The sequence below is a fragment of the Sander lucioperca genome, chromosome 8, assembly GCF_008315115.2.
Source record: "Sander lucioperca isolate FBNREF2018 chromosome 8, SLUC_FBN_1.2, whole genome shotgun sequence".
Lineage (NCBI taxonomy): Eukaryota > Metazoa > Chordata > Actinopteri > Perciformes > Percidae > Sander > Sander lucioperca.
Window position 1 is genome coordinate 28,090,519 of NC_050180.1, and position 24,119 is coordinate 28,114,637.

Genomic DNA, 24,119 nt, shown 5'->3' on the forward strand with positions numbered 1-24,119 from the left:
CTCTAGCTCCCTCGTTCCCCTCTCCTCTGCCAAAAAAAGCGAAGCTCAGCACGATAGTCTTTTACACGACACAGTGACCCCAGGCCGAGCAGAGAGTGGGGCTGAGGGAGCAACCAAAGGGAGGCAAAACGGTGCACTTGCAACGAAAGAAAGAAAATGGGAGTAACAGAAATTTGCTGATGGATGAGTCCCACATTAGAATAATTTACAAACTTTTTTTTAAACTTTTAGTTTAACTGCTTACAATTCTTGATACGAGGGGACACAGTTTTATTTTAGAAAGAAACAGGGCCCATTTGGTTTTATCCATACTTCATTTGTTTTATCTAATTTTATTTTTTACTATTTACTAAAAGTAGTCAAATTTAAACACAGACTATTATAATGCTGTAATGAGCTTAGAAAATAAACACCATGTGGACCATTAAAGGAAAACTTTGGGTTATGAGCTGGAATTATTTTTTCCAAGAGAACCAGCGGAGACTCCAGGAAGTAACTGTGTGGCCAAAAAATAGTTCCACTCATAACCCTCCATAAAACCACAAATTGTTGTTTAAATACACTTTGGTTATTGCACAAATTAAACAAATGAGATATATAAATAGATATAGCAGATGTTGTTCCTTTTGGAGAGAGTCAGGGTAGCTTTTTCTTTCTTTTCTCTCTCTTTTCTGTCTCCTAAGCTAATATTCCATTAATCCCCAAATTCACAAAAAGATAAATAAATAGTGAGGACCTGACCTCATCGCCCACAATGGTGTCTATGGCTCTGGAAACACATGAAACCTGCGAATAAGAACAAGCCAGATTGAGAGAAAGGAAGGTTAGATAAAATGATTAGGGATAGAAAGACAAGAGATGAGGTGAAAGAAACAACAGGGGGGAGAAGTTTTCTCAGAAATGAGAAGTGAATGAGCTGCAGAGGAGGAGGAAGGGCGGGGTGTTGAGTTCTTCTGCTGCGGCCCATGTGTGCTGTGTCTGGGCTGGGACAGACAGCTACCTCCGCTAGCCTCCCTCTGGACCGCATTAGACATGGCGCTCAGATAATACACTGCTGGGGATGTGGGGGAAGGAGAGCCTGGGGAGGTGGCAGACAGAGGGAGGGCTGAGCTAGGGTGAATTCTCTCTCTCTGAACAAATAATCAGATGAACTCCTCAAAACCGCTGAAATATGACGCAGCTCTTATTGAGACCAGCGGTGCAGCCAACAGCATATGGCTGACAGTTATACTAAGCAGAACAACTACTATTCTTACTGCACATTGTATTGGCCGGAAGTTCTTTGACGCAATTACTACACATTTCTACGCTTATTTGATTTATTGCTCTGGATAAGAACATCTTCTCATCTGACTCTCGGCAAGCAAGCGAATAAGCATATTTCAAACTATTAGTTTAACTCTTTTCAGAAACAACTGGCTTTATAATACCTGCTTTATGCATTCTCTAAATACGTTTCTAATGAATGAAGTCTGTATTATGCTAATTGTACTGTGACCCAATTAAACGTCCTTCACAGATCCCACGTTGAGAGTCTTTGGAGAGTGCTGATTGGTCTTATGTTTACAGGAATGTCTAGGATGGAGGTTAACAAAACACCATTACCCTTACATTACTAATAAATCTGACTCGACATGATTTGAATAAAGCATAAGTTCACCAATTCGTCTTTCTTTTTCTTTTAGTTTCTTTATTTAATCAATGTTACATTAAACTAACATAAATAATTTTTTTATGAACAAAAGGCACACAGTTCAAATATAAACAAAGAGAACGTCTGTACAGTTTGTCTTAATAAAACATGTCTACTGTCTCTGAGCGAGAGAGCGGTCCAAGAGAGATGAGCTTCAGGGTGGTTTGTTGACAAAATGCTATAGCGCTGCCGAGTCTCAGCATGAAACTGTCCACTGTTCAAACCCCCCCCGCAAGGAAATAATGTGGTGGATGCAAAGGCAAAAACGCAAACCGAGTACAGAACTGGCTTCATGTGAAACCTCTGCCGGGAGGTTTCCTGTGGATGTCCATTTGTAAAAGTCCCACTGAAACTCACGTCCGTTGTCTGTTTGAAGAGGCCACAAGATTCATTTCCACTAAACTAAAAGATTCAAACACGCAGCACATAGACTTGAAAAAAACACAAGGGCCAGAGGCTGGGTAAACACATACAATGATTATCGTAAGAGAATGACGGGGTCAGTGTCGCCATGGTTTCTCTATGGAAGCGTCTGATTGGTTGGTTGCTTCTTCCTCCAAATAATTCAGCCAGTTGGTCATTCACAGTACTGGCAGGACGCTAACTGTCTACTACAGCATTTGTCCTGATGTGGAGTTGAGTTAATGTACAGCCATACGACTACGTCAAAACTATATGAGGACTAGGTTTGGTTTTTCTTGCATCTGCTCCAGATCATACAATCCTGTTGTGATCATCACTAGGCTCCTGTTCATACAATCCTGTTGTGATCATCAATAGGCTCCTGTTCATACTAGATAAAAAAGTATGGTATATGAGTCCAGTCAAGTCAGTTAGGGTCGCAGCTGTTGTCAGTTGTCATCCACCTCTGAACACTGAATGAAACAGGTGTTGTCCTTTGCTAGTCCAGTTTTGTCCAGTTTAATCTGTTCCAGACCAGTCTGTTGTTCTTTACTGCAGTCCAGTCTGGCTGGATCGAGTTGACTGCAGACCTTAATCAAAGTATTTGCAAACATCTCTTAGACTGTTTCAACCTGTATAGAGCAGCAGATGTAAGGTGAAGTTTAGTCTGGCAAAGTGATTCCGTTAAAGTTGAATAAAGCAAGAGCCATCAAGTACTCTAAAGTAAATTTAAGCTTGTTACTGGTCTGAACGTGTACCTTTTATCGTAAGTGGCAAACTCCACCCATCTGGCACCTCAACAGACTAAAACAAACTATGAGTAAGTATTTGCAAATACAGACAGACCCAGGGCTGATCCAGGGCTTAGACGGCGACAGTGCCGGGTACTTCCTCATAGTGAATGATAAAGTAAGGGTAGCTCTGGTCATCGTTGAAGATGACATAGATCTGAGGGTCCACCCAGTTGTCCACACAGGAGTCATAAAGGTCACTGGAGGGGTCACGAAGATTGATGGGTGGAGGTCGTCGCATGGAGGGATTTCCTACAGTAAACCTGTATAAACACAACAAAGAGGACAGAGAGAAGGTTAGTTATGTGGTCGGGAATATACTACAGAGTGTAAACTGGAAAGCAATGGTCTTTGCATTTGTGTTATATAACACATTTCCATTCAGCTCTGCAAGTCTGGAGTTACAGAAGATGAATGTACCATCTAAAAGAAAACTCTTAAGTGCATGAATTGAATGTACTGTAATTTTATAAAATGAGCCAGCACATTGTAACCTGTTTTTTTTTTCATCTCTTAAATATTGACGTCAAACCCTAAAGACCCGTAATCCATCAATCTTTGTTCCACTTTCTCTGGGGTCATAAATAAAACAAATTTAAATAAGAACATTTCCAGCTACAGACAAAGTTGGTGGGTAGCGACGCTAAACAGTCTGTTTGCCAGATATAGTTTCAGACAGAACAGTCTGCTGCACCATATCAAAGCTGTTGATGTATGATGGGTTCAGCCAAATCAGCTGTTTTCCATGTGAGGCTCTAGATTTGACTTGCATTTTAAGCAATTGGAGTAGCATGACACATAGCATGACTGAATGATGGTCTATGGAAAAGAACCTCTGGATTTCCATGATCCAAATTAATGCTGATATATTCTGTGAATTTATGTTGAAAGAATTAATACTAAGATAGTGATAAGATCAGAAAGGGATGTTGTTTACGCAAAGGCACTAAAACATGTAACCCCAATAAAAACTGGACACATAAAGCCTCAATTTAGTATTCACCAAACTATGTCACTTCCAGCTAACACATCACATCAAATCATGATGTCCTAGTTGAGATATACCACTGATACAAAGAAGAATTAAACATCCTATGCCAGTAATATTAAGAAATGTTGAGGCTCAATCTCACATTAAATACATTGAGAGAAATACTGTGAGACGACTCAAACAATTTAAATATGTATATTTCGTTTATGGTTGCATTGCTGGCAAAGTTGTACATGAATGGGCAGGACTGCTTTATGGCAATACTGGATTTATTTATTCATATTTAGGAAATACGTTGACTTTTTAAATATTTAATTTGCTGCATTAGCCAAAACCAGACAAATTATTTATTTTAACACATATTTGAATGTTCTAAAAATGTACTATATATATATATATATATATATATATATATATATATATATATCACCAATTGCGATATAAAATTACAAATACTGTGATAAAACATTTAATCCATATCACCATCCTCTAATGAAGCATTTTTTGCAGTGATTAAGTTGCAACAGAGACATGAAAAATCCAATCTATAATCAAAGACACACACATCCCCAACTATCAACTTATGAACTACAGCACCCACACATACCTGCCAGTGAGCACTTTGGCCAGGAACATGCAGTGGACTCCTTTGGGTGAGCGCTTGGAGAAGTTGTGGGAGTAGACAGCCTTGCGGGCAAAGTATGAGCCCTGGCCAAACATAGTGGCGTGTTTGCCGCAGACTCGGGGGTCAAAGTTGTGCTTGCAGATGCCCTCCACCACGTCGGCCGAGGTGCCGTGGAAGAGGTGGCGCTCGCTCAGCAGCCGGTCCATCTCTGACATACGACGGGACATGTACTCCTTCTTCCTGTTGGAGCAGAGAGAGACAGAAGGTGAGCTTTGTTTTTGTGTTTATAGCTTATTATTTCTTCATTTTAACCTGGCAAAATATAATAAAATAATAAATTCTGTACTCTTCATTCTTTATGGGAAGAGACCCAAACAGATCATCACTCAGATGTTGAATTAGTATACAGCTGGGAGCAGTCCTGCTTTTCCTATTCAAAAGTTGTGATGTTGTGACAGCCTTGTTTGCTCTAAACCGGATAAGAACATTGAGCCTAATCCGTTTCTTGAGCAACACACACTCATTCACACACACAGCTTGTTTGATGTGAGCAGATCAATCAGGCATGCGGAGGTGAAAGCGTTTCGAGCCAGAGAGGCTGTGACCCGGGCGTGACCTCCCATGACCACGCAGCTTGTGACCTGACAGACGGACACTGCATGCATCTCACGCACGCACGCACGCACGCACACACAGTTACAGCTTCCCTGTTATAACCCGAGTGAGGGGGGCGCGCACACACACAAACACACACACACACACACACACTGTCAGTCATATTGAAACCGTGTGGTACCAGTCAGTGTGGGAGAGTGTAACTGTCACAGCTGATAGAACCAGCCCTGCTGTAACCACAGCGGTTAACCCACTGTGTTTGTGACAGGAAGACAATCTTCACAAAAACATCTCTCCATCCGCCGTGTTGACACACCACCTCTGACTCCTTCTCACGAAGTCCCACACAGCTGGTCCCTTTTGCCCTATTTTATTTTTTTTCCTCTTCTCACACTGTTTCTCATTCACCCTGTTTGTTGTTAAGAAATGTTTTTTATTCATGTTTCTGTCTGCAAGTAAATTTGCAGCTAAAACTGAAATAGAACAGAAATCTGCTCAGAAAGCTTAACAATACATTTTGTGCCACAACAGCAAAATATGTAAAACTAGGACAAAAAAAGAAACCAAATAATTTAACACAATAGAAACCACACTGCACTAATATTTGGTACAACTTTAGCACCACTTTGGCTTAATAATACCATATAAACATATATATGAAAGACTTATTTCTCTGCTTGTAACCTAAATACTATCTTAGGTCTCCAAGTGTGGTCAAATGTTTTGACTGTGAAAACAAATTACAATCACACCACCACTTAAAATCATACCATTCTTCTAACATAGTAGCTGGTGATAATTTCAGCAGTTCAGCAGAGTTACGTTTAATAAAACAACCTCCAAATGCGTCAAAGTCATATGCCACAGCTGCACCACACAGCATGTAAAGGTTAAAAAGATGCTTCTAAAAGAATTGAAGACACTCAAACCTGACAGTGAACTTTCTAACCCTGACAGAAAAGTGTGCTCTGTTTTACAAAGTATTTACACATGTTGTCAGGGTTACTGGTTACGATTATTGGAAATGCTTCATGAGGTTAGATTAACAGACGATATCTCCAATAATGAGGAAGTGCTTTAAAAAGTAAAAAGCTTCCGCTCCTTGGCTCACCTCTTGTACTTTTCCCAGAGAAAGGGGTTCTGTACACGCTGGATCTTGAGGATCCTGAACTTGGTCTCCGAAACCGTCTTGTGGAAAAGGCTGTACACTGTCCGGTAGCTGCGGTCTTCACGTGAGACCGGCACCTGCAGGAAGTCCTGGCTCATCGTCATGGGTAACCATGTTTCCGGAAAAAGGCTGGGTGGGTTTATGGTGGTCGGCGAGAGGGGATGCGACACTGAGAGATCCATGGACGAGGAGGAAGAGGAACAGGGGAGGGGAGATGAAGAGATGCCGCTTAAAGTCCTAGAGAGAAAGAGATAGAAAACATGTTTTTGTGAATTGTGAATTCTGAGGAAGGTTGCTAGAAAGAACTATGTAATGTTGTACTAATGATGAGGATATGGAGACAATCGTTGAGTCCAATTCATTCATTTAAATAGATTACTGAAGTCAAGAAGTTTTAAGTCAATGCTCAACATATTGCGGACAGCAATTTGTCGACTAACAAGGATGCAATTCAACATACGTGTAGAATAATATGGCAATAATGAATTAATATTAATTGGAGCGTTAATTTCCAGCAGCTGATCTCCAGAGGAAATTCTACTGGAATCAACAACCTCTTATAAACTCAACAAAAATAACAGATAACTGTCTTAAAAGCTTATTTTTATTCTCACTATAATTACTACCAAATTACAAAGAAATTTTCCCTTTGAGGAATAAACCCATAAAATTAGGAACTTCCTACGATTCATTCACTTTTGTTTCCCACCATGAATATATACATAATATATTTCAGTATAATTTACCAAAAGATTAAAAAAAACTAATAAATGAAAATGGTGACCACATAAATAAATAAAAAATATTATGAATATATTATTATAACCCATTCCTTTGTATAGGCCTTCACATACAGTACAACATGCTTAAACAGAGAATCACTTTTATAACAACTAACATTTTAGACATGACAATGTCTTGAACAGAGTGAAAGAGTTTACTTTGATGAAGACGTTTGCTTCATGTTGAAATGTTAGCTGCTGCACCTTATTAAACAGGTCCTACTATAAACTAACCAACCACAAGCCATACATTACAGCCCGCTACCTATCTCTACAAAACCTCTGTCCGCTGCGATGAACTGACACATCTTAGCTTTGCCCTATTCATACTCCACCAACTGTCAACAATGACATCACTACGCTGCCGAGTGGAGCAGCTCCACAGCAGCCGTCACCGACAAAACAAAACAGCAGGGCCACGCGGAAATGAAACCCAGACACCAAACAAGACAACAGGGAGGCAGAGTGAGGGAGAGACAGGAACGAGAACAAGAGAGAGGGAAGAATAAAGAAGCCAATTGCGGAGCTGTCATGAAAGCGACAAAAAGGCTATTATGTCTGGCATTTGAGTCAATAACAGTATTTGGCTGTCAAGTTAATGCTCTCTAAGTGTAAATGCTGTTAGCCCTATCAGCCATAAGAGAGTGTGCATGTGTGTCATCAAGAGACTGTGATAAGTGCGACTCTGAGTCAGTGAGACAGTTTTTGTCATCTCTCTCTCTCTTATCTTGTCTGTCCGGTCTCGATCTCTCCCTGCAATCGATGTCTCTATTCCCGTGTGCTTTGAAGAGATCACAGCACAGCCTGCTGCAGAAAACAAGTGTGAAATGAAAAGGGACAGATACCAAGAGAGTGATAGAGTTTAGGAGAGAAAAGAGTGAAAAAGAGAAAGATTAGAACAGATAGCGGGGGAGGGAGAGATGGCTGAAAATAACATAATCAGGAGAGAGAGAGATGACAGAAGGAGAGGGAGGGAGGGAGAGAGGGTGCCAATCAAGCTAATGACCTCAACCTCTAAGCCTAGCACAGATTGTTCCTGACACACACACACACACACACACACACACACACTTGGGAGGACACTGCATTCCCGTGAAAAAAAACAAGCTGACTGTGCAATCACATTTTTGTCCCCGTAATGTGAATTAATCACTACAAATGGATGAAAAGTCCCAGGAACAAATCCCTCGATCCAAATTCCACCTCCCCACAGTGACAGTTCACACTCCTTCACTTAACAGCTCTACTCTGCTGTACACCCACTCTGGAAACCATTTAGACCTCTCTCACTTCCTCTTACTGTGTTCTCTATCTCACTTGCTGTCTCTTTCTCCCTTCATTCCTTCCCTGTCTCCAGCTTCCTCCAACTAATTTTCTCCCTCTCCTGCTCTCCATTTTGTCTCTTCTTGACTGTCAAGGCCCTGTAAGAACAGCTCGTACTAGAGTTTGCTCTGTGCGGGACACTGGCAGAACACTGCTACAGCAGCCTGCTTGGCAAGGAAAGTGAAATATTCTGCAAATGGGGTGAGATGACGCCACTTGTTTCCAATCTGGTATCACTTGTTTCAGGAATATCACTGAGGCAAGTGCGGTGAGGCAGATCACTTCACAGAAAACGGCAGCTGAAAGATGAAAATTCCCGGAAACCAGCGTATTTCCTTTCAGAAGAAAGTTGTGAGACAAATAAGATTTGAGACCAACTGAAATTACGTCAGTGGATATTTCTTTGATATTGTGGGCGCTCACTAGATGTCCTTTCACTCTCTTTATTTGTTTGCGCTCGCCTCTCTATTCACCTCTTGTCTTATTTGTTCTCATTTGCCTCGTTATCTAATTTTCCGTATCTGGTTCAGGCCCACTTCATTCTGTACAGGACAGCTCCTGTGTACCAGTGACTCTGTTTGAGCTAAAAATCTGAAGTGTTAATATGGGTATCAAGTTCAGCTCACTGTTCAGAGGCTTTTAAAGCAACACTAGAGAACTTTTAAGTATTCGGGCCTAAGTGCGACATTAGCATTGTGGACCGACCTCTGTGTGCCTGCCTGTTCTCAGGATGCTCACAGAACATAGAGAGCCACAGGACGACAGTGTATCACATGCTGAAGAACCAACTTTACCACTGACCCATCTGGAATACAGCTGCAAGTGTATGTGTGTGTGTGTGTGTGTGTGCATGTGTTGCCAGGAACTTTATGTAAAATCGAGGACTTTGTTCTTATACACAACGTCGCTTCATGTCCACAATACAAAATATTTTCTAACATTAGAAAACATTTGTTAGCCATTGTATTTTAGGATGTCTATTGTCAGCTGGCCGGGTACTACAGCTGGAAATTAGCCGTAGAGGCTAAAGCTGCTCCTTTTACTGTACAGTGAATGAATGAGTATGAATCATGAATTAGTATTGAACAAATTTAAACGCTGACCTAAATCAAAAGTCAGAGGATCACCAAGGTTATTACAATTCACCCTGAGGGGAACATGAATGTCTCTACAAACTCTCACTGCAATCCATCCAATAGTCGCCCGATAGTGGGTCAACCGACAGACCAACAAACCGACACTGCCATCCCTAGAGCTGCGCCGCTAGCATGGCTAACAAAACCCAACTCTGGATCAGTAGCATCCAGACTCTATATGTCCTTACCTCCTATCCATTTTAAGAGCATCAGGGATATTGAAATCAAGTGTTAAAAGTCTTTACTTACTGTAAGTGGGGTGTAAGCATCACAGAGGACATGAACATGGGCCGCTTCTTGATCTGACGCCTGAACCCAAAGATGGCATTCTGCTGGAAGCCCTCCCTGATGTTGAGGATATACTGGTTCTGGAGCGTAATGAATCGCACCTCCTTAAGACCCCTCGAACTCGCCTCCTCTATGAGCTTCACCACCGGCTGTGGAGGAGAAGAGGTGGAAGAGAAAGAAGAAATGTAGAAAAGGAAGAGCAGCACAAAGAAAAAGAAGAGATTAGACTAGAATTGTTTATCATTTTAAACAGCTGACTGTTCTGCATTTTCATTCAACGGTGGAAGGAGGAAGAAAGAGTTTGGTAGGGTTGGGCATCGAGAACTGATTCCTACTTGGAATTGTTTCAAAAATTACGATTCCAGTAGAATCGTTTTTTATTGGAATCGTTTGGAATAGTTTAGAGGATTTGGTTTCAAATCCGATCATCGCTTCCCAATTTAATATGCGCAATATGGTTTCTGAAGTGGCCAGGCGCTTGTTGTGTTGCAGCCTTGGAGCGCAGTAAGCAGCGCTCTAGTGGCGCTTTATTTTACATTGAAAAAGCCCGGTAAAACTGCAAACCACCATTGAATCAAAACAAAACTTTCCTCTTATTTGTGAAAATAGGCATGTGACCCGTTTCAACTCCACCCCTGAAGGAATCGGAATCGATAATCGATAAGAACCGGAATCGAAAGGAAGAATCGGAATTGGAATCAGAATCGTTAAAATCCAAACGATGCCCAACCCTAGAGTTTGGAGAGGGAAATGTCAGTGAAGCGTGGTGTAATAACATGGTGGTAGATAACAAAAAGCTGAACTGATAACGACATCATCAGGACACACAAACTCACACTTATGCACAGATAGAAAATAGTCATCTGGTGAAATAAATTGAAATTAGCTGGGGACAGCTGTGTCACAAGGGGTGTTTAGGTGTGTATATGTGTGTGTATGTGTGTCTAAATCGATCCCATCACAGTGGCTAGACAATTGATTGGTGTGGGCAGAGTTAATGCGTCTGGCCTCATGTTCATGGAGAATACACGCAAACAAAGACACACACACACACACACACACACACACACACACACACACACACAAAATTGCACTGAGTGGCTTACCTCAGAGTATTCCCTCCAGCCAAAGTTGTCTCTGCAGTAGTACTTCCACACTGTTTGACAGTTGGGGGTGGGGTTTGGGTTCGTTGTGGGTATGGGTAAAGGGCTGGCAGGAGTGGTCAGTCGTCGGACACGGTCAAATTCCAGGTCACACACTCGCATTGCCCCGAAGTCTAGGGAAAACACGCGGCCCCTGAAAGACAAAGTTAAAATCATTGTGAAAAAAATAACTAACTGCTACAGTCAGCGGAAAAAAACAACAACGGGCGGCTAACATGTAGCTATGGCACGGTGACCTTGTTGTTGTATGGTCACAGTTTATAATTCCATGAAACCTTAATTTAACTTGCCCTGGAGCAAGACGACCAAACCTCTAATTGCTCATTCAGTAGGAGTCACACAGGATGACAGCATCAGCTACATGACTTGCATGTCACATGTAAACATGCAGAGAATAGAAAGAAACACGACGTACATGATCAAAACATTATATTTACACACACTGAAAACATGAATAACACTGGAATCTTTACTTTTAAAACAGACCAGCACAGAAGATAATATGTCAAGATTTAAACATGAATAACGTAAGCAAGACTGCCAAGGAATATGCTATTTCTGCCATTTCACTATGTAGCATGATGGTTACAGGAATAGTTCAAATTAGGGGACATTTGCTTATTTACTTTCTTGCCGAGAGTTAGATGAGAAGGTTGATACAACTCTTATGTCTGTACAGTAAATATGACACTACCAACAGCAGCCAGTAAGCTTAGCTTATATTGTGTTTATAAATATTATGTGTTAATAAGTAATTAGCTTTTGAGTTTCTGATTGGGGGATTTTGTTATGGACAGAGCCATGCTAGCTGTTTTCCCCTAGTCTTTATGCTAAGCTAAGCTAACCTGCTGCTGGCTGTAGCTTCATATCATATTCAGTGTACATACATGCGAGTAGTTTTGTTCTTCTCATCTAATTCTTGGCAAGAAAGTAAATGAGCGTATTTCCCAAAATGCCGAGCTATTCCTTCAAAAGCTTTGCCTCTCATTTTGGTGATCCTGACATTTGTCTTCTCGAGTAGTCATCAGTCAGGTAAATAGAAAAATGATTTTGTAACATCCTCAAGTATTAGCATGCTATGTAAATAAATAAATAAATTGTGGAAACGCATAATCTTATAATATGCATACAACCTCCCTTAACCTCCCTCTGTCTCGACAAGCGTGGATCAAACCCCCGTGTGTGTGTGTGTGTGTGTGTGTGTGTGTGTGTGTGTGTGTGTGTGTGTGTGTGTGTGTGTGTGTGTGTGCGCATCCGTCTCTCTACATTAGTCCTCCATAGGGCCTCTGGCAAATCCTTTCTGGGTCAGACATACCACTCACATAAATGTGGGCATCATAGACTGGCACGCTATGCCATGGACGGCAGCCAGACAGAGAACCAGACACACACATACACACAGCCATACACATATGCATGTACACCACACACAGAGATACATGCAAACTTTGCAAAACACAGTAACAATGCAGACCGCCTGAGAGTGTTAATAAGCTCATTGATTTATGCCGGGAAACTAATTGGATGTCATGTCAAAGGTTAGACATCGGTGAGTGTGTGTCTGTCTGGAAATGTGTGTGTCTGGTGTGTGTGTGTGTGTGCGTGTGTGTGTGTGTGTGTGTGTGTGTGTGTGTGTGTAAAGCAGGGGTTGTGTCTTGATAATGTCTGTGCCTCAGGTTTGTTCTAAATAAAGCAAATAAATTACAGTCATTAGATGTTTCATCTAAAACACAGAGAAGCTGAGTGTGTGGACCTGCTGAGTTATTAGTTCAACAGCATGCAGAAGTGAAATATTGGGTTACATGCACACATACACAAACAGACATCAGTTTTGGTCAGGAAGATGATAATGAAAGGTGCGGAGTCATTTCCCAAAAACATACATAAACTGAAACAAAATAACTATATTTACAGTCAGTGTTTCAGCTAAGTCACACTGTGACTGCATCTTTGTAAGAGGAAGTGAAATAAGAATTCATTCACTAAGCACATGCAGAAACAAAACAGTAACTGAGGATTGAGTCACTGATTATCAGATCACCAGATTTCCAGAAAGACAAGGCAGATGCATAATGCAAATGTCCACGAGTTATTTATTTCTGAACTGCATTCAAGCATTTAAGCATTTAAGTAACTAAAACTCATGTTTCGGTTTCATGCGAACAAAAATCTAATTTAAATATCAAAAGGCAGAGCTAGAATGGAACGGATGACAGAAATAGGTACTACAGGAAAAGACAGGGATATAGAAGGAAGTGAAAGGCAAGAAACTGAAAATGTAGCACAAACAAATTAAGTTTGAAAACAGTTAATCCTTTACTTCACCTCTAGTCAGCTTGTTCTCCTCTGCTCATATTGGTCTTTTTAATTGTTCTGTCACCTCTCTGCTCCGTTTCTTGTTTCACTGCTTCTTTCTGTTTCTCCACACATGTGTTCTCTGTACTATGTGTCTGAAAAAGCAAGATGCACCTGGATGGCCTTTTCTCTTTCACTTTACTGCCTTTGTCTCTCAATAGAGAACATTTTCTGCCTGCAATGGTGTGTTGTGATGACAAGAACTTCTGTATGTGTGTGTGTGTGTGTGTGTGTGTGTGTGTGTGTGTTAGTGTGTGTGTGTGTGTGTTAGTGTGTGTGTGTGTTAGTGTGTGTGCATGTGTGTGTTATGATGCACATTTTCAGGATTTATTATGAGCAACTTAAGTTGCTTGTCTCATTTACAAGCAGCCTCCCCACCTCACTCACTGATTAAGTTGATCTCTCTCTTACACACACACACACACACACACACACACACACACACTAAGATGAAGACAAACCTCCAGAGAGGTCAGTCAATGATTTTAAAAATGTTTCACAGAGTCCTTTCCCCTCCATCGCTCCCAGACTAGTTTGTGCTGTTCGGAAAAAAAATTCCGCCGGTTAAATTAAGTGCACTGACATTCTGTGCTTTCAAAGTGGAGGCCAATCAAAAGTTGGAAAGAGACGCAAGGCACACCCACTCTGACAAGGTCGACACTTTCACGACCAAGTTTGTGCAAAGGTACACACATCAAAGTCAACTGAAAATGCAAACTGAAAGAGCAACGTATTTTAGTTTTACAGGAAAAAAAACAACTGCTGACTAGGGAGCAGTGTTTGTATGCTAAAGGTGAAAGAAGAAGGCCCATGAGCAAAGCATGTGGGTTGAAACTGCACAAATTGGCTCTGTTCCTGCAGCGGGCAGCTCCAAGGTGTGAATGTGTGTGGATCAGTGCTGAATGTGGGAGCAGGGTGTTGCTGGAGAAAAGAGAAAGCATGTTCAGCAAATTTATCCCTTAAATAAAGGTTAAGAAAACTCACTGCACTGTCAAAATGGCTGTTAATCCCCCACACTGCCTTTAGCACAAACACACACACACACACACACACACACACACACACACCTTCGAACTTTCTCACGGCTGCACTCACAAGGACCCACATACCAGCATCATTCATGCTATTGTGAACGTCACAGGCTAGAAAAAAAAGAAATAACATGAGAGCTCACTCACTCGCCTACAAACACACACACACACATTCTTTCGACAGATTCATGTACACATGCGCAAACATCATCCAGTCACGCCTTGATAAGTCAGTCAGTCAACCAAATCTGCTGACGAAGGGTTCACACACACACACGCACACAGGCAGGCACACACGCACACCCTTGATGTCATGGGTCAGTGTTATTTCCTTATGTTAGAGAGCTATTCACTTTCCAGTTATCTATTTAAATGTGCTTTATTTGATTTTTTTTTTTTTTGCTCTTAGGGCTGTGAACAACATGAAGTCAATAACGCAAAGAGAACAGGAAAAAATGTTCACCATCATCTCCTGCATGTCCTGGATAGTTCCTGTTAGGGTGTGTCTCCGTCCTCCTCTACAGCACATCATTGAGCTCATAGTTCAGGGTGTCCTCTCTCTCAGTCCTTTAACCCTCTTTGACATTTTAAAACTCTTTCCAGTGTACAAAACATTAAAGAACCGGAGTAAGATTGGAAGATAACTGAGTCTGACATTAAAAATAACACTTAATGACACTTGAGAAAGAGAAGAGGATACTGCTTGAGTGCAGAGGCAAAGCACACACACATTTCCACATCTTTAGAGAAAAGGAGTAATAAAGGGGTGAGACAAGGAAATGTACAGGACAAAAGATCCAGTTAGGAAAAAGGAGGAAGAGGTGGAGAGGGGAAAGAAAGGAGGGTTGAAGGCAGACTCTGAGTAATAAGAGGCAGAGCGACCTAGACCTCGCCCGACTGATTCATGGCATGGGCTGTCTGACACGTTATAGCCACACACACAAACACAGATTATCTTGACACGCCCTGTTTTTACACACGCACAATCACCACATGCAAACAAAGCTCTCATGGACACAACCAGTCTTGATTTTCTTTGATTCGTGACACAATGAGGTAACATGGATTCTCCTGCGATATAAACATACGCTCATTCACACACACACACACACACACACACACACACACACACACACACCGTGGTGTCAGGTCACTCTGCCCTTGGTGGGTGCTCGGTGACTTTTTATGTCAGTTAATGACAAGCAGGGCTTTTATCACCTGGCCAACAAAAGAGAGACACACACACACACACACACACACACACACACACAGCTTAGTCATGGTTACGAAGATAATCTGAAATATGTTTTTCAAGTTCCCCTTACAAAGATATTACAGGAAATTGGCATAATAATAGGTTATTCCTGTAAATAACAAACATCACATACTACTCTTTAAATAAGCCATGGAGGAATAAAACACATACACACACACTTCATCACAGCATAAATCTGTTTACAAGCAAGTGTACAGTTGAAGATTATCACAGTATAACTTTTAGAAGCGATGACTATGACATTCCTCCTTACTGCTAGGTTCATGACTAAGGCGGATTAGCCCGACTTCCATTCCTGTTTATCATATGGATGGGATTAACCTGTGCTATGGATCATACACACATGGGAACAGCTCAGCGCAGAACACACATACGCTACAATAGACCGTACAGGACATAATCAGATGCAGACACACAAAAACGCTCAATCGTTTTCTTGTCTGTCCACTCCCTGTCCTCCTAACACACACACAGGGCAGATGGCAGATCATGCCTGTGTTGCCATACCGACAGTAGAGCTTGTTAAGTCATCTGCTGCTCTTTAGATCACTAACAATGTTATCATTTAGCTGTGGTAACCACGGTGATGCCTTCGCCGTGTGTGTGTACTTGCGTGCAGAAAAAGACAGGCTGGATTGCGTCTCTAAAGAACCGTATCAAAAGAGCTCTCACACGCACCCAGTACAACGCAAAGCTTTGAGTAAATGACTGAACTGAGCACTGAATAACCAGAACAGTTTGAACGCTATGCAGTTTATGGACTTTCCTGTTTGGCTCTCATCACCTGATCAGCTCTTAAGAGCCCCAAACAAACAATTTAATAACATTCACGTCCACCGGAGGCAGCTTAACCATCTATATTAAGTCCTAACCTGTGGTGTAAATAAACACTGGATTGGAATCCGATAACACTTTTTTTTTTTTAAACAACACCCTACACAACAAGAAATTAGCCAGTGTTTACTTACTGTGGATGAATGGCTAAACACAAAAAACCCCAAACATGGGAGTGTTATTTGTCAGAAATGTCATGTGTATCAGGAATGAAAAGGTTTTACGTCATGTCAAATGTTTTGTGTTAGGTTTTCAATCTACCATTCTAAAACAGTCAAACCTGTTTTAGGGTCAGGGTTAGAAAAACTTCAACATATGGTAAATTATTCTGGCATTTCTATTTTCTATCATATTTTCAGTCAAGTGAGCCAGATGGTCCTTTCTGACTGTGCGAGAGTGCAACAGACTCAAAAGGCCTCTGAAGAATTTGGGTTGACACCACCAGGTGCATATCCTGTTTGTGGAGCTATATGCACTTTGCATAGTTTCAGTTGAAAACATGAGTCAACAAGTTGAACACACATACAAATCTTTGTGTGCACACGCAAACCCGTGTGTAGTGCATGCGCAGTAAGTAGATGTAGTGTGTGTGTGTGTGTGTGTGTGTGTGTGTGTGTGTGTGTGTGGTGTCCACACTGACATAAACAAGGACAAACACACATGGCCGCTCAAAGGGCTCAGTTAATCATGAAAGACCTGATGATGTGGACGTGGTTGATAGTTTGAGGGTATAATAGCATAAAGACTATGTTTATACAGACTGCACTTTTAACCCGATTCAGACAATAATGTGACGAAGACAGTGTTTCCTGATTACATTATGAGATCATACTTGAAGTGAACATAAAATAGTTAAATGTGGTAGTTTAAACCTTAAGTTGCCGTAAAGGCGTGTTTACACCTTAATCAACCGATAAGTATGACTACTAGTATCAACTACTTGACAATGTTCACTTTCTGCAACTGTAATTGCTACTAGAACAACAGGCTGAAAAAGTAAGTTGATTCATTTTGATACTTGGTTTATCCAAATTTATTTCTCAAACAAAAATACCAAACGCTCTCTGGTCCCAGCGTCTTAATTGTTGAGGATTTGCGGCTTTTCTTTAACTTATGTGATAGTAAACACAAACCAGACATTAGAAGACGTCAAATTTGGCTTTCATAAACTGTGATTGTGAAAAGCGCTTCAGACCAAATAATTAATTGAGAAAATATTTGACAGATTAATCGATAAGGAAAACAATCAATAGTCGCAGCCCTAAACGGTACAGAAGAAAATATGTCTGACACCAGAAAAAGAACAGCTTGCTGGCAATATATTGGTTGGTATATATTTTCATGGACATAGTAACATGACATCATGGGATAAGATAGGAAGGTGGGACTCGGACTTTGTCATGTGGGCTACTGTGGAGGGGACATCTTCAGTCACTAATATAGTAAACTGGAATATAAACAGAATAAACAGATAAGCAACCTGTGTTTAGAAAAAGGTGAACAGCGCCCATGTAGATGTACTCATTGTGCGTGATTGCTTGTGTGTGAATGTTCCTCCATACAGTACAGTTACATAGGAAGCCGTACATGCTCCTTTATGTCACCTCACTGGGGCTTGCCAAGTGCTTGCATGCATGTGTATCTATGTGGGTGTGTGAGAGAGTGAAAGAGAAGTTTATCTCTGTCTGCTAAAAGGCGTGCGTGTGAGCACTGCAAGCCACTGAGCTTCTTTGTGCAGCAGATTCGTGGGAGCGTCTGCGTGCCAAGCAGTGTGTGTGTGAGTATACACGGTGGTGTGCATGTCTATGACCGAGGGAAGAAGAGAAGCTGCCAAGTGCGTCTGTGTCATTGACCGCACTGAGGGTCATAGAAGTTCATAGCTTTCTGTCATGAGTGCTGTAAAGTCTCGGTGCTCCAGCCAATTACAGGGTGAGTAGTGGGAGCAGGGAAAAATACGGGAAATATATTACCAATATCAGGGCTGGGAGCTGGAGTGCTATGACTACACAAGGGCACGGTAGCTGATATGATAGTTCAAATAAAGATGCATGTCAGGTACACATTAACTAGACACGTGAAGGCCAAAACACACACACACACACACACAAGATAAAATGACGAATACACACTTTCACACATGCATTAATAGACCACATTTAGGATGTTAAGGGTTAGGGTTCACCCTAACTGTGAAAATAACAGCCATACATGCACATTCACTTGGCTGCAGTTCATAAGCCACACATGTAGGCTATAGAACAGCTGTAGAGTTAAAGTTTTCAGTTTGTCACTGGTGGTGAAACCAAAGAGGAAGCTCATGCCGAGTTCTACTGTTTCCAACACACCGAAACAGAAGTGCTTATCATTCACAAGCAGCCTATCAGCTTACTGCACCATTGTTGCCATGTCACAAGTGTAAAAAATTGTTAATTCATAGGTACTTGTGACATGGCAACAATGTATTTATCAATTTACCACACAGTAGCCTTTTTAGCAGTTCTTATGACATTACAATATACTAGTGTTGGTGAAATGCACTACTATACTTCTTTTTTTATAACTATTGATCCGGTAAGAGTATTTTGGTTTAAAATAGTTCTGCTACAATGTTATTAAAGATCTATCCATATTTATTGAGATTTATTATAAATAATATATAAGTGTTGTTCAGAATAAACAGAAATATCCCACAAGTGCATGAACTATGTTTTCAGTTCCTATTTGGAATTGATTGAATTGAAAGTGAATTAACCCTCTGCCCACAGGTAGCCTACAGATCCAAAACAGAATTACAGAAATACCCTGTTACTGCTTCCCTCCACATAGAGATCCTGTTTCTGTCCACAGGCCATACAATATACACAATACAGAATAAAACAGCCTGCAGGTTGCAGTAACCACTATAGAAGGATACTTACTGAAACTTGAGCCTGACTTGCTCATTGTCAGGGTTGCAGTACAGTCTCTCCAGCTGTTCCTGGGAGTCGTCTGCTATGCTCTGCCACGTCTGATTATTGGTCCTGCGGATCTGCCAGTGGTAGGGTAGGACAGTGTGGTGGTGGGCACAGTCATTGCCATATACACACTGTCCTTGGAGGAAATCCACACAGATGTCCACTGAGTCTGACTGGTGAGTGTGATACTGGAGCTGGGTGAGCAGCTCAAAAACCAAGTCCAGGGAGGCCTCTTCACTTTTATCCTGAAATAGCACTCCTTTGTCAGGCTGCAGGAGGAGGGGGTCCTGGACGCCGGTGCAGTCTTTGACTGAAAGGTTTTGAGCCTCAGAGGTTAAGAGGCCATTGCTTTTGATGATCTCCCCCTGGTGAAGAGCCTGGGGTGCAACTGTGGGAGGTATATCCCCGCCGGGGGGAGTTATTGTCACTGTGCTCACGACCGCCCTGAGGCCAGGTTTCGGTTGAAAGCAGCAGCTGTCGGGGGTAGGGTCCGTGATTTTGGGTCGCTCCCCTCGCCGCTCAGTCTCCTCCAGCTCCGCAGTAGTATCGGCTATTTCCACATCACCGTCCCGGGTCATTAATCCCGGTACTCCTGCCCCAGCTGTGGGGTCGGCCGCAGCTCCCGGGTTTTTGAGACACACTTGGCCCCTACAGTTCTGTTTTACCACGGCCGCTGCGCACAGGTTGCCCGGAGTCCGGCCCGGCTGGTTCCGGGGAACAAACACCCCATCCCCGGACACCAGCGCATCCGTGCTAAGTAAAGTGGTCAGTATGGGATCCTCCAAGGCGCGGTGGAGGCATTTGGCGTCCAATTTCCTCGGCTTCTTTTTGAAATAAGGTTTCACCAGAGGTATTTTGTCCGGGAGCCCCACTATCTGCTGTTCAGTGAAATCTTCCCCTTCGTCCATATTTAAACTCATATCCAGGGAGATCCTAGTCGGTACACCGTCTACGGATTTCTGGAGAATGTGCAAAGTTTTATCCATGATCCCCTCCTAAATCCCGACAGTCCTGGGAGAAAGAGAAAGAAAGAGAGAGAAAGAAAGAGGTAGTCATCAAAGATAACACCTATAAAATCGTATAATCTTAGTTTCCAATGTGAAGTCATCCTGGCGCATAAAGTGATGATTAATAGGTTGCTTGGGCTGCAAAAAATAACTATGAAAACTCATCTTTCCCTTCCTGGAAAGGAAACCCCTCTCTATAGGCTATCTGCTGAAACGAAACTTATATAACAACCCTTCCGACAAAATTAATAATGACCCTGCAGAAATAGGCTAATTAGTAACCTTATAATTAACAGGAATTACACAGCGACAGCCCCAACAAAGATCAGCTGACACAAACCTATTATAAACCCATAGCCTATGAATGTTACAGATTGTTCTTCTCGTTTGGAAAGGGGAGACGGGTTCACGCAGCTTTTTGCAGCCAGTAGGCTAATTGAAGCGGAAAAAATATTACCTAATCCTGCTGTAGGGAACTTGAGCACAGAGTCACCAGTTTCAGATTAATTGTATAAAAATGTGCATAGCGGGTAGGCTATAAACGGACTTTGCCTTTGACTCATGCCAGCAATTACAGCTGTGTCTCCGAGCAGGAGCGATAAAATCATCATGTAACAAAACCTCTCTCTCTCGGGACGATATATTTTGATCACGGGAGTCCGATACGCGGCCCTTGCAGTCTACGTGCCGCTTACACATCGTTGCCCGAGCAAGTTTGCACGTAGGCTACAGTCGAGACACACACGCACACACACACACACACACACACACACACACAAGGCACTGCGGCGGAGCAGCGAAAAGATAGCCAAAAAAATGGGGCACCCAGGAGCTTTATTTCACCACGTCGCTACGACAGCTTTCCTCTCGTTAACAAACACTTCTTCAGCAGACCCGGGAGCTGTGCGGGCCGCGGAGTTGAAAAGCTTTTAAAAACCAAACACTGAAGCACTGCAGTAGGCGACAGGCAGGGTGATTTGTTATAGCGCCGCTTTCCAAGAGCCGATTTAGGAAAAAACAAATACCCTTTCTACATTTCTCTGACACAACAAGACGGCAAAAGCCTACCTGCGCGATATAGTCCGGCACTCTCCCTCTGGTTTCGACACTCTTTGGTGGTTAAAACCCAGTGCGTACATCGGCGGATCTCTGTATCCAGTCTGAAGATAATAGTATCCGTGTCTGGACTAGACTGTAGTCCGGTTAGATTTCTCGTGTCCCTCTACCTCCTCCGCCGATCTCGTGCTATGTCTCTATTTCATGCTGTCTGTCCCGTCTCTTTGTATCCTTCTACCGGATAGAAAAACGCAGGAAAGAAGCAGAGACTGACAAAGAGCGGAGGAGCACAGCTGTGGTGAAAGACTCTCTGCCTGCCTCCCGGCTCCGCACAGCCAGGCCCCGCCCCGTAACCTGGTCACAGGCGGAGCTTCGCTTCACAGAGAGGGGGGAGGGAGAGAGTCGTCTGGTGGTGATCGGAAGAAGCTGCATAGGGACTCTAAAAAAAGCAAACTGGACGCAAAGGGCTTAAAGACAAGAAATACAAATTAGCCTACTCCACTTCCAGCAAAACGCATGCATTTCATTTTAGGTCAGTAAAGTAGGCCTAAATGTATCAGTAGGCCTACAATGTAAAGCTATTTCTAGCCATCATGTCAGATTAATTAATTTGACATACCAAAAAAATGACTGGGTCCCTACAGACCCCCCTAGGTGCTTTATGCACACTGTCACCAAGTTTATATTAAATAAAGCTCGCACAAAGAACACAAAAACAACCACTTCTCCTACACTGGACCAGTAACCATTAGTTTGAGTCACTATCAAAATGTGTTAACTCAAATGTTTTGTTAAGTCTTGATGAATATTACCGTACTCCTCTCATGACAGTTCTTGTAAAGAAGTGAAACTGCATTGGAAACATTTGGATGGATCACAGCAGATGAGACTAAACATGAGACGTATTGACATAATTATAATCATACTAAAAGCAAAAGAGAATGAGTAATTTTCTTATGCTTAGTTGGTTTATTTAAGGAAACTTGACTCTGTTCTGTGCAGCTGATCAGACACATTTCCATACGGGAGTGAAATGTTTACTGACTGTGCGTTTAGTCAGCTTCCCTCTCCTCCCTGTTTTACCAGAAGTAGTTCTTTGAGAACCTGCTGTGCTGCACTGCCTTCCGGCTTAAGTTTCGTTGTGTGCGGACAAGCCTGCTCAACCAAACAGTTTCTCAAGCGAGGGTTTCTCGAAAGGGCTGGTCTCTAAGCACAAAATGCAAACTTGCCACTTAGTTGTACACGTCAGATTACATTCTTGTATATAAATTAACATGCTTGGTGTGGCTAGAGTTATCATTTTATGCAATCTGTTTCCAAAAAGCACTACCTATGTGACATTCAGATAAGTTGCTTTAAAGATAGGCCTGGTGTGTCACAAGCTGTTCTCTATTATTCCCTTTCAACAGGAATTAGAGACAGATTTCCAAAACTAGTTTTTATCAGAACCTCTACATCTATACTGAATCAAGCATTTAAACCATTAAGGTTTAGTGAAGAGTTTGTCTCTATAACAAATAACAGTAAGATGAAACTGTCAGTCTTCTACTTTTTCCTATTGTTTTAGAAAGTGAAACAAAAGAAATTAAAGCCACCCTCAGTATCCATGTGGGAGCCACTATGGAGGGAACACCAAATTTAATACGCTATTCACGACATTAATTACCTATTAATCACCCCCTCCACACTATTCAAGCTTGTGTATCTTTTAACATCTCCCACCATTAATCCACTAAACTTTAATGACAAAGGTGAAAAGGGCAACTCTTCTCATACTGTTTCACAGTTATTTACTGTACACGCAAACCATTTTAACACCCACAAACCACCAACAGATCTGTGCACAGTTTTTAAATTATACATTTTCCATGTGCAGGCCACAGGCTGCAGTTCAAGAGGTCAGAGATGAACAGAAATGTCTGAAACTTTCTTCAAGACAAACACTGATGCAGTCAAAGCAGTTCCAATGAGGGTTAGTAATTGGGAAATTACAGGCTTGCTGTTGAAGACATGGGAGAGCTGACGTATGTGAGAGTAATTGCCTGGTTGCATACCGACAGATCTCCAGCATTCCACCTCGGCTGACATGCATAACGACGTCCTATTGTTCAAGTTTTGACTTGTCTGAGAGGACGCCCTATAAAAGAGATACCTGCCTGCCAACTGCAGCTCGCTTGCTTTCTTACAAAAATTACTGAGTGATCTTAACACATGAAACAACAAGTACCGTGATGATCCTTTCATACAGCTGGGAAGGAGTTCTGTTATGAAGTGTAAAAGCCTAAAGAAACATTACAGAAATACTATTGTCATATTATTGGAGATTAAAAAAACACACAATGTTCCATAGAGTGTATCAGTATCTGTACTGGGAGTATAGAGTATTTATTTGGGAAAAATTTAGATAAACTCACAAATACAGAATCATGCTTGGACTTGGAGTAAAAATGTACTTGTACTGATGCTTCATCGTTCCCTGTGGGTAAATTTCTGTCCACTCACTTCCTTGAAAAGAAGGGCAAAGGTCAGAAAGCAGGGTCGAAACTTAGGTGTGTTTTTACACCCATGGCGACAACGCACAGTCCTGAATAAAACAGACAGTAAACTCATTCTCAGACCAAAAACACAT

The 24,119-nt window shown here is 41.9% G+C and overlaps 1 protein-coding gene across 1 annotated transcript; it reads right to left on the reverse strand.

The window, feature by feature from the left end:
• Positions 1-1,671: 1,671 nt before the first annotated feature.
• Positions 1,672-21,833, reverse strand: LOC116043825 (TCDD-inducible poly(ADP-ribose) polymerase). The gene is made up of 7 exons (XM_036004232.1): positions 21,503-21,833; positions 19,392-20,438; positions 10,921-11,110; positions 9,776-9,963; positions 6,229-6,522; positions 4,485-4,742; positions 1,672-3,149 (listed from the first exon to the last, which is right to left on the reverse strand). Exons 2-7 carry the CDS (start codon positions 20,411-20,413, stop codon positions 2,960-2,962), a joined length of 2,142 nt encoding a protein of 713 aa, XP_035860125.1. The 5' UTR covers positions 20,414-20,438; positions 21,503-21,833; the 3' UTR covers positions 1,672-2,959.
• Positions 21,834-24,119: the final 2,286 nt, after the last annotated feature.